At 35.1% G+C, this 12,143-nt stretch overlaps 1 protein-coding gene across 4 annotated transcripts in view; it reads left to right on the top strand.

Annotated features, from left to right (window-relative positions):
• STXBP5 (syntaxin binding protein 5) overlaps window positions 1–12,143 on the top strand; it is a 102,564-nt gene that overhangs the window by 28,085 nt on the left and 62,336 nt on the right. For all 4 annotated transcript variants that reach the window (XM_027725282.2, XM_027725280.2, XM_027725281.2 and 1 more), the window contains exon 5: window positions 11,099–11,233. In XM_027725282.2, coding sequence (XP_027581083.1) covers window positions 11,099–11,233 — 135 coding nt within the window. The remainder of the gene's footprint in view (window positions 1–11,098; window positions 11,234–12,143) is intronic.

The raw sequence follows: 12,143 nt of genomic DNA, 5'->3' as shown, positions 1-12,143 counted from the left end.
ACTTGCATTTCGACTAGCACATTTGAGACTCAAGTAACAGCATTTTAAGCATTCTAGGGAGACTTTTAAGATTAAACTTCTAAAATTCTGCTGATTAAATGTCTGGAAAAAAAAGTCCTCTTTTGAATTGCAAGTAGTACTTTCTTTTTAGGAAGCAGCCCTTTTTTTCCAGTATGTATAAAGTCTCAACTGGAATGCTGTGTTTACTTTTGAGGAGTATGCATTAGAGATGGACTGCTTGGAGAGCTCAAAGGATACTAACAAGAACACAGAATAATCTGTGACTTGTATCTCTGTTGAATAGAGCAGGAAGTAATAAGCTTTAAGTAATGGATAGCAATAGAAAGAGGTAAGTTAAAAACTTATACAATACCTTCTAATGTAGTGTCATACATAGTGCTAAACAAACTGTTGGTTGGGTTATGTAGTAACCTTGTAGTTTTAAAGAGCAGGTTATAAACAGTTTGTCAGAAATAACATAAATGCAGATTACTGGGGTTTTTTTGCGTAAAGGACTAAGTGATTCTAAGTCCTTTTTGAAGTTGTTTCTAAGATCACAGTGCATAAACTTTTTAATGAGGTCTTTAGGCATAGGACAGGGGGTAATAGCTTTAAACTGCATGATTTAGATTAAGTATTAGAAAGAAATTGTTCACTGTGAGGATGGTGAGATGCTATAACAGATTGCTCAGAAAAGCGGTGGATGCCCTATCCCTTGAAGTGTTCAAGAACAGGTTGGATGGGCTTTGATATTCTGAAAGATGTCCCTGCCCAGAGCAAGTGGATTGGACTAACTGGTATTTAAAGGCCCCTTCAGACCCAAAGCATTGCGTGATTCTGAACTGTTATACAGAAAACAGAAAGCTTTGTTGACAGTGCAAAATTCTTTGCCCAAGGGAGTGACAGTGTTCCTTTATGCAGCATAAAAGTCAAATGGAGAGAAATCCAATTTACAACCGCTAGTTTAATGAGGATTGTCCAAGTGTGGGAGATAGTGTATCCAAACTGAATTTTCCTCCCTCTCCCTTCCTTTTTTTTTTTTTTAATGACTTTTCTCTTTTAGCACCTACTTAAGTGTCAATATAAAATTATGATTTGCAGCCTGAAACATTGGCTTCTAACTAATGATTTAAAACAGGTATCTGAGGAGATGATTCTGATTGTGTGCAAATCCTTTGTAAACTGGCTTAAACTGTATCTTTGGTTAAGCAGAGTGAAAGTTTTTAACTGTCTTTTTTCTGTAAATGTGATGATGTCAATAGCAAAACCTGTCACAGGACTTGAACTGTGTCTTATCAGACACAGAACTCTTATCAGAAAGAGGAGTAGGGGTAGAAAGGATTCTAGGTCACTGATGTCACTTTAGTGGCTGTATTAGTTATTAATTTTGGGCAGAGTACTGTTTTTTTCTGGGAAAACCTGTGCCTTGCTAAGATAGGTAATGAGAGCACCATAGTCACCATGAGTGGTGTCAGTATAGTTTGAGACAAGGGCTTATTCTTCTAGCAATTTTAATCTTTACATATCCATTACAATAACATATAAAAGTAGCCAGAACACTTAAGATCCCAGATCTGTACATTGGCATAGCCACTTAGGTCATGCTGGATGACTGTTAAGTGGTTTCAAATATTCTATTTTCATTCAACTAGTTTATAGAATACAGTGTTAAACAATAATATGTAATCGCATTACCAGGAAATTATTTTGATTTGAACTTGAGAGAACTGCAAAAAATTCACTCTTGTATAATTCTAAAGAGATGCCCTTAAAACACTAGTTCTTAGTGATTAATTATACCTAATAGCTTTTATACCTAATTTATACCTAATTTATACCTAATTTATACCTAATTTATACCTAATTTATACCTAATTTATACCTAATTTATACCTAATTTATACCTAATTTATACCTAATTTATACCTAATTTATACCTAATTTATACCTAATTATACCTAAATGTTTTATGAAATTGAAGTAAATGGGCTTTGCTTAGGTCAGTTATGATGTATATTAACTATGAATTTTATTGAGAAGAGCATTCACGAATAAAACTGGGTCTTCTCTGTGGGAACACATCCTTAAGGGGAAGGTAGCACCTAAGATTCATAAATGCTCATTGGTTGAAAGGAACAACAAAAGTCAGAGGGTCTGCAAACAATCAGAGTTTTATTAGTAAATTACACAGTTAGCATGGAAATGGGTATATTAGTCCCTGACCTACTATATATAAGCACATGGCTGTCAGTTTTGGATATAGGAGTAGGGTAAGAGGGAAGAGAGGAGTTAAAGAGGGAGAGATGAATTAAGAAAGAGGAAAAGAGAAAAGAGACAGGAAAAAGAGAGAATTTAAGAATGAAAAAGAGGAGAAAAGATAGAAAGAGATCAGCAGTCATTCCAGCATCAATCCATCTGATGGCATGTCAATCCTGGTTTCAGTCTCAATCCAGGTGATAAGTTTTGATCCAGCTGCTTCGGTCTGGCTGTTGAGACATTCAGGATCCTGGGGGCACTGCCTGGGCTTGGGAGAGTTCCTTTTTATGGATGGGTTTCTCTACCCCAAAGATAGGTTTCGTGCTTTCTGTGTAAATTAGTTATCATGCATAGTCTGTTCTTTCAGGCCTTTCTGGAAATGGATCAGAGGGCTTCAGGGGTCTTTGGTAGTCTTAACCTCACCCTGTTGTCCATGTTCACTGCCTGCCACTCATTCCTGTGCTTGCACTGTACTATGTTGTGGTTCTTTCTAAAGGAAAAGTGCTTCCGTACCTCCACCTGGTCCCCCTTCTCCAGCCAAATCTTATTCTTTCTCATGGTGTGTTAATACCAATAGTCCTTGATTATTACCAACAGTTCTTGTCTGTTAGTTACTAACAGTCCTTGGCTGGCTCCACAGCCGTCTGGTTATCAGCATTTGAGACATACACATTAGCTCCTTATCTTCTGGGAATTGAGAGCTCAAAAGGATCTCACTTTGGACTGTTATTTACAGGGTCATTAGAGAGTGGGCTTTAATATACATTAACCTCTTATAATCAAGAGTTCAAAAGGGTCTCATTTTGGACCACTCCTTATAGGGTTGCGAGAGAGTGGGCTTTAGTCATAGTAATTTTCCATCCTAGCTGTTAATTGAGACGGTAACTTGCTTTGAAGATTCAATAACAAAAATATTATTCTACTTGAGTTGTTAGTCACACAAGAAAAATGAATTTCCAAGACTTTGTTAAAAACAGGTGCTGATTAAATACATGTTAGTTCCTGGGAACAGACAGTGTTTCTGATAAGCTTAAGGGGGGCTTAGTCCAAGTGCACTTCATCAAGGCCAAGGCCTAATGAGCATTTCTCAGATCATAGTGTGGCCTGGGTGGGGGGAAGCGGAGAATGCAGCACCACAATCCATCCCGTGACTACAGTCAACTTCTTTTGGCCTCTAAATTCTCAATTCATGAGCACAAAAGTTGTTAGAAACCTAATTAATAAAATTTTTGAAATATTGTATGTTGTGGAAATAATATCTGCTCATAAGGATAACTAACTTCTCAAACAGGAGTTATTTGAAGTATTAAGTACTACAACACAGGCTTGTAACTATCTTCACTAATGATACTTTGTCAGCTTGTGAAGGGAGATTAAATGTCTTGGAACTCTTACTATATGACTGAAGTAGTTTTCTAGTTGCATCAGTATTTGCTCTAGGAATCTGTAGATGCTAAGGTTTAAAATTATATACCTGATTGGGATTACCCGGAAGTATATTGACATTGCAGAAAAGCAGTATTTGTGTACTGTTTAAAAGGAGTTGAATTTCAGCATGTCACAGGTGAATTTTTATTCGGATTTTATTTCTAAATTGGGATTTGTGTAAGGTTTAGATGTGAATTAAAAGATTGTAGCATTGAAATTTAACTGTAGCAGTTAGCTACCCAGATGAAAGGATTTTCTTAGTCTTGAAAACTATTCTTGAACCATGTTTAAAGAAATTAATTAAAAAAGTAAATTATAAAGCTATGACTTATTAGTGAATGCTTTATTCTTCTGGCACAGCCTTTTACTAGCTCTGGCTAATTCCCTACTTTAACCATGTAGAAGAGTTACTGCCCAATGTCTAACAACACAACTTTTAGATTTCATATTTAGTAATTGAGTAATTCCTGTCGGTAATTGAGTTTGACTACCTTGCTTTCAGGTCTTTTGAACAACTTTCAGTTAAGAAAAAAACCCCGGGTGTAGCTTGTTTATAAAAGCTTGTGTCATGTATTTAAGTATTTTTGTGTATTTACATGAAAATTGGAGTATTAAATCACCTGAAAATTATTTCAGAATGCAGTCTTTAGTATATGATAGGAAAGTAATGTGAATTCTTGTGTTTCTATTAGTTAATTTTAAGAGCAGGGGGTAGGGAAAGAGTTTCTTTTTGATGTAATTTTATGCCAAGGGCTTTGTTTTGATCTGTGGAAAAAATATCTTCATTGGGTAACTTAGATCTTTTTAGATCTGAGCAAAACATTTCTTTAAAAGCAGTGGCCAAAAGTCTTGAAAGATGCTGATTTCCATTGAATCATTAAATTAGTTGAGAATCTGTAGATAAATGACCATAGTTTTATGACGATGGTTAGTAATTTGAAGCAAGTCTTCTGAAGCAGGGATTGGTGAAGTTTTAGATGTATAACAAATCAGTTAGTTGAAATTACTGACAGGTGTCAAAAGCATAGTGAAAAATAAGGTAGTTCTGCACATTTTCTAGCCTTTTGTTTGTTGCATTTGTGGGGTTTTCCAGCTGCTTCATGCTCTGGTTACCAAACAAGAGTTAGGAGATAGTAAATCAATGTCATATTTGGCCGCTGTTCCTTGACTGTGGGAATCAGTGTGTAGGGGCCAGGACAAAAATGCATAATGATGCTTATATGGGGAACAGTTGCCTGTGTGATTTGTCATGTGAGTTAGAAGTGCCCTAAGTAGTACCTCTTTTCAGACTGCATAATTTTGAAGTGTGAACTTACTTAGTAGCCTAGCTTTTGTATTTCCCTAAGATATCTTCAGTGAATCACAAACTAGTTTCTTTGTCATCTACATATCTATGTAAAAATATCCTAAGCATAATAAAATTGTTGTGTGTTAACATGTAATGAAAGCTTCACATCAAAGTTGTTTAAATTTACTTAGTAGTAAATATTATTGTTAGGCTAGGTTAGCTCTGAAATAAATGCAGTTAACACCTCTTATTAGAGTAAATATTGAAAGGAAGTTGAGATAGGTACCTAATCTAGCTTTAGTTTCCTACAATACAGGAACTGTTAAACAGGATCTGTGAAAGTCCCTGGCTGGTTAGTGATGCATGTTTGACCTTTCACACTACAGATCAACACCAAGTTTGAGAGGGTGGAACAGACTAACTTGATTAAAAAAAAAAGTAAAAGTAGCATGGGATGACAAATTTGAGGTTCCTTTGCTGCAAATCAGCTTTATATACAAGTACAAAAACTCTGTTTTGTTATCCAAGACTTAACATCCTTCCTGAGCTGACATTCCCTCTTGTAATGCCAAAAGAAATAGTTTACAAGTCTTTATGCTGTCACAAAGCAAGAATCAGAATCATGGCATAAAAATAGAACTGAGCGTTTAGCGTGAGTGCTCTGCATATTGATCCCTGAATGCATTGATAGCAGTTTAATTTTTAATATGTCAGCTTCTGTGCTGTGAGATTTAAATAGTTTTCCTCAACATGAAACTGCATAATTCAGAATTACAAAATCATGCTTAAAATATCTCTGATGTTATATCTTGCTGTAAACAGCAACTTAAACATTGTGCTTGAAATACAAACTCTGTCTACAGAGAGTGAAAAATCCCACCTGTATTTACTTCTCATTAGTAATAAGACTTTAAACTACTGTTGTCACACATATTACCTTGTTAGATACTGTAATTTTGTACCCAGCCTGTGCATTAGCAGAGGTTAGTTCTGAGAGTTTTCTTCCACCTCACTGAATTTATAAACTGACCAATTCTGCCACTTTGTGGATAGCAGAAGGACATACAGGTTTTCTTGCCTGTGAAAGCAGGTAATGATAGACATTGTTTATGTGTTTCTGGTTGTGGTTTTTTTCTTCTCCTTTCTCTGAATAAATATCACTGTTTCACTTCAACCTTTAAGACCTGGCTTTTTCCCTTTTCCCCTGGATTACAAATACATACCCAAAACAATAGATCTGAGAAGTTAAATACTTGGAGTCTTTGCAGTCAATGATATATCGACTACGAGTTTAATATACAACACAACTAAGTTTCTCGCACGTAACTAAGGTTTGGGGTTTTTTTTAGCCTTTTTAAAATTACTTTCTTTAGAGTGAAAAGAAGTTATCACCGGGTCTATTTACTTGACGGTGTCATATAAAGCCTTTTAGCTGCTGAGGTTAAAAATTTAACTCAGTGGTGAACCACTAGATGATGTAATTAGGAGTTTGATCTTCTTTCAGGAAATTAGCAGAAGAAGATGAATTTATTGACTCCCTGGATTTGCTGTAGATGTGAATGTTTGTTTCATGAAGATCAGATTCCTTTGAAAAGTGTTGTCTTGAGGCCATGCGTTTGTGCAGAATTCCACATGCAAGTGTGGTCAATGGAACTGTAATTGCATCAGTTGCCTTCTGCTGCCTTTTGGCACTGAGACAAACCAGTGTGCTGAATCCTGTTACTCAGAAATTTCAGATTTCAGGGTCAGCTTTTAGATTGCCTCTGTTGCCCTGTTAGCTGTTTTCCTTTCGCACTGACTTTCACAGTGGTATGAGGCATATAATGGCCAGCTGTTCTTGGGCAGAATTTGACCTCTAAGCCCTGCCTATCTGACAGACTTCTTCATCTGTGACAAGCATAATTTTTCTGTCTTCTGTGGGAAAGCTACATCTCTGAAATGACCATTTATTTATTTATTTTAAGTCAGAGTTTGTAACTTCCTACATACCTTTCGAGGCAACTGATACAAAAATGAAAAAAAATTCACACCAAACACCCTAAAGATCTGATGATTCCTTACCACTGATGAAATAGTCTGCACTACATATTTGTGAACTCCTCTTGGTATGTCTGACATGACTCAAAAAGTAACCAGACCATGGCATCACAAGACACTTGAGTAGCTTTCTCTAACACGTTTACCCATTACTCCATCTTGACACCACTAGTGTCTACCACAACTCAGATATTGAACTTAGGTATTTCTCAGCTGCCTTAAGAGGCAGCTGTTTAAGCCAATATATTTGGAGAAGCACTATTTGGAGTGCTGTTATGGATATAAATGAAAGTGGAGTACCTGGTTCAGTTCCTATGATATATTGCATTTACCGACATGGTCTTTTAGTAGAACAATTTTGAGATACATTGAAGAGGATTTCTTCCTCTGCATGTGCCTTCTGGTCTTTGAGTGCTTTTTTTGTACAAGTAGGTGCTTTAAGCTAATTGCAGTTACCAGATGTGAAAAAAGACCCTTTGCAGCAGTCTGGCAGAATCAAAGCTACTGCTTGTTTCCATCAGTATGTCATTCTGACACTGGTTCTTGATTTTTTTAAGACCTTGGAAGGCTTCGACAAGAAACCATGGGTGTGGAATCCATGCTAGCATAAGAATTAAACTTCTTAGCTTCTGAATTTTACATTATCCTCTCTCATGCATGTGAGGTTGAAGATAAAGGAGTGCAGAGTACAACTCTGGTAGCTTAATGCTTTGCTTCTTAGAAAATTTTTATGTTGCTTATACAATAATGGTCAGAACAGGTAGTATAGTTACAATAACTGCAGACCTATAATGATAGCCTGAGGCACTAGAAATAGTTTTAGTGGCTTAACAATGAAACCTGTTATCAGTCTTTGTCATACTTCATAGTATTTGTCACTGTGCTCTGTTAAAGCAATGGAAAATTCTGAAGAATGTGTAATGCTTCATAATGCAGTAGACTAAGGAAAGGTAAAGATGAATTTAGAAGGATTTCTGTTGTCCTAATAATACAGTCAAGATAGCAGCCTATCATTTTTCTATAATATTTCTCTTAAAAACCTAATTTTTTTACTTACATATTAATTTAATAAGTCATGTTCTTTAATATTTCTATAATTCCTCTAAAATGAAATTCTATTATCACTTGCTGTAGTAATTCTTCTGATATATGTTGTGAAACAACAACAATTAAGATTTTTGTGAATGCCCACTTTCACTTCTCTTGATCTTAAAATATGTTATGGATGAAGTATATTATTCTAATCTTGTGGCAGGAAGATAGGTTTCTTAAAGAAAAATTTACATTTTTTCAGAGAAAAATATATCCTGTCCTTGGCCAAGTGTCAAATAAGCAAGTATAGCATCACTACGAAGAAGACTCTAACCTTTTGTTTCCATCCTCCAAAATGAGTTTGAATCTCTTTAATCCTCAGTCCAGTTCTGAGCAGAGCAAAAAAGGCCACCAAAAGCAACCTGTATGACCAATGCTAGTATGTCATCGCTGGCCATTCAGATGGTGGTTTTTAGTTTTTAAGAGGGCTGTAAAACTTGCAAGGTTGTTTAAAATCTGTATAGTTTAAGGTGAAGCCTTACTCCGTGAAGGGACAAGCTCAGTACATGAACTCTAATGATGGAAATTTTACTCTGTAAATTGCTAAAATAAATGCAGTTATCTGAAGTAAGTCACTTTGGTCAAGATATAGTTAAATTTCTGAAAGTTGGAAGGCATAGTTTTTCTTTTAAGAAAATAAAGAAACAGTAAATATTTTTATTTGCAAATGGAGTATCATTTACTACATTCAAGGAGAAACATTGATTTTTCTAGCAAGATCATTGTGGCAAATTCCTTTCAGATTTAACTGGTTGTTCTGTGAAAGAAAAGCTCTAAGAATATTTTTTTGTTTATAGAAAAATCATACAAGACTTGTTCTGCTTGTATAAGACTGGGAAAAAGCACACTTTAAAAGATAAGGTTAAGAACCCAGTTATGTGCCTATACTTCAAAATTTTGGAGTCTCTTCAACCTCCTGCCTTCAAGAGTTTGTAAATATTTTGTGAAGTTACCTGTTCTGTTCTTATTTACTATTGGTATGGAATCATTTCATTGTTTGCTAACTCTTGACAAAATTAATCTCGGTTGCACAGAGGAGACAGTAAATTCAATAGGTCTTCATATTCAAGAAGAGTATCAAGATTATTGAGGAGCTGGGCACTTCTTTAAATGTTACCCTTGTGCTATAGCAGTCAAAGATGCAGCCCCAACTTTTATTTTGCCCACTTTACATGTTGTGAAATAGATTGGTTTTTATAATGGAAGTGTTGGCCAACTGTAATCGACAAATATTGACTTACTAATCAGGACAGGCCCACAACCCTGCTCCTGAATACTTTTTCTGGCTGCTAGGCCTTGATTTTTGATCCAACTGATCTGGTTGCCAGCTACTTCTGGCATATAGGGTGCTGACACGTAAAGTAGTGGTGTTGCAGAGTGCTGAGGGTTTATTTTTATGCTTTAGCTGTATATATAGTAACTGCCTGCTTAGGAAGTGCATGTGCTGATGTTTGTGATTTAGCTTCCATTAAAATATTTTTTTCAAGGATATTGGGGAAACACAATTCTTTAACCTGTTGTTTTTGCAGAATAGTGTGCTTAGTTAAATGTGTTACAATGTCTATAACTTCAATGAATTGGAAAAGCATTTTAGGTCTTTTTTTCTATCAAACATCAACGTTTGATAGAAGAGTACCTCTTTTTGGCATAAATGTTCAAGGAAAAGAAATCAAGTTAAAAACAAATAAATTAAAGATTTACTTGAGTTAACTGCATTTCCTAATTAAGAGGGAATTAGTGATGTAAAAACAAAGTGGTACGCTTTTGAATCCAGGTAGTATTAGTACAGAAACCTTAACTTTTGAAACCTGCAATGCAAATTAACATCTCTTCAGCCATAGCAATTTTTCATTGCTACCATTAGCTTTTCCTTTCTGCTCAAGTTGGTGTGCATATACGGCATCTAATGCAAAGGATCTAAAGCTGTTCTTTGCATGAAGACTTATTAACAGGCTTGTGAAGTGATGCATGGATTTGGCAATAAGGCAACCCACCTGGGAAAAAACAAGAACATAAAAAATTGTAAAGCTAAGGATTAGAGCTAACAGAACAATTTCCATTTAATAATTGTTTTACCTTATCACTGAAACATTTCTGAAAGCCCTAGTTTGATAGTCAAGTAGTTTGGTAGTTTCTTTTATATTAGACCTTGTCAGATTAAAGTGGTTTAGAGTTTCCAGAAAGTTTCTAGGCTCCAGTTTCAAGTTAGCATTCTGTCAGTTTGTACAGACATTATTTCCTTATCTTGAAGAAATAGTCAACAATAATCAGGACCCAAGAGCACAGAAATAATCGAGTTTTCAAATATTACTATTTATGCTGGACCTAGGGTCAAAAAGAGTTCTCTGCTGGTACATACAGTTGTTAGCTCTTGAGTTTTGTTCAGGTACTTCATTCTAGCAAAAGAGAAAACTGTAAGGCAGAAAATTAAAACATGGTTTAATTAAAGTAACAGCCCAGAATTTAAACTACTTTTAAAATTACTTTTATAATTGTTTAGGATTGTTCTAAGGCTTACTTTTTAGGGGTCAATTTGGATTACATGTAAACTTATTTTTCTTGTGTTTTATCTTTTGCCTTTGAATCCTTACTTGAAAGTAGCTTAATCTGCATAAGACTATGTCTAAAATCCTTAATTCTTTAAAGCTTGAGACTAGGTAGATTCCAAAGGGAGATTTGTAGAATATAGGAGTATTGTATTTTAAGTTTAAAATGACAGAAGTCTCGATCAGATACATTCAATTTGATAATTTTCAAAGGAATCTATATTTTTTTCTTATCTGAATGACTTGAGTTTTAGAATACTTCACTTTCTATTTTTTTATTTAGTCTAAGTTTGTTCATTGTCTGTCCATCTCGTACTTTTGTCTTGTACTGCCTTTTCTACTTGAACTTGTCTTATACCTTCCTGGTTGCCTATTGCATTTTTCCTACCTTGAAGTGTAGGATATCCAAAAGACATTTCTTTAATTTCTTTTTGGTGACTTTCTCTTTCAGGATAACGTTTTGTCATCTGCCTTTCCAAAGCAAGTGGCTGTATGTGGGGACCGAAAGAGGAAACATTCACATTGTCAATGTGGAATCATTTACTCTCTCAGGCTATGTCATCATGTGGAATAAAGCCATTGAACTGTGAGTTTAGTCAAGTATTGTCTGTTGAGGGAACGGCAGTGTCCCACTTGTTATTAACATGCAGAAATGTCATTATTTAGAGTGGCCTCCATATTAGTCTCAGTACACTAAATATACAATCAAAGTACGTAGTCATGTAAATACTTTTTGTTTTCATGAATGTGAAGTGTTAATTAGTATATATGTTTCTGCCTATAACAATATTTTATCATCATGCCTGAAATACACATAGAAATACACAAAACAGACAATATGGGAATAGACTTAAAAATCATTACATGTAGTGCTAAAATAGAAGAGAAATAATATATATTAAACTATGATGTGACTGGTACTTGGACAGACATGGCCCATTTACAGCTTTAGAGTTAAAGACCAAAGTGTAAAGAAATGCATTTTTTAAGAGGGCTGATGATACATTCATTAAAATGACTGTCTAAAAACCTAAATTTAAATAAACCTGTGCCAAGAGCAAAATACGTTTTACAGCTATTGTCATTGTTCTTCCTTTTTCAGTGACAAATTTGGGTGTACAAATATAGTGGGGTTTGGGTGAAAAGATATAGTTGTGTGCTTCTGTTCCTGTGCAGTTATTTTGTTCCCAGTATGTCTGTTTTCAAAAACATATGAAGTCCATCAGTTTCCAAAGCCTGTTGAAACAAACGCAGCTCTTCATTAGTCCATCTTCTTAGTAAGAAGTTAACATAAAGTGTTAATTCTGTGTTATTGTAACAATGGCCACCTTGGGCATTTCATGCCAAAACTGTTTTTCCAGCATAAAAGTAAACATTTTATCCAACTGTATCAATTGTGTAACAACAGATTTTAAGATAAATTTTGTAAAGGTAATAGCAATTTTCTTTTGTGGATAGGCAGTAAATAAGTCTTTCCTTAAGACAGAAACTAAGTG

The sequence above is a fragment of the Pipra filicauda genome, unplaced genomic scaffold, assembly GCF_003945595.2.
Source record: "Pipra filicauda isolate LSUMZ 115617 unplaced genomic scaffold, ASM394559v2 scaffold42_size3861933_pilon, whole genome shotgun sequence".
Classification (NCBI taxonomy): domain Eukaryota; kingdom Metazoa; phylum Chordata; class Aves; order Passeriformes; family Pipridae; genus Pipra; species Pipra filicauda.
Note: the sequence above shows the minus strand (reverse complement) of the source record. Positions and strands in the feature narration are given on the sequence as shown.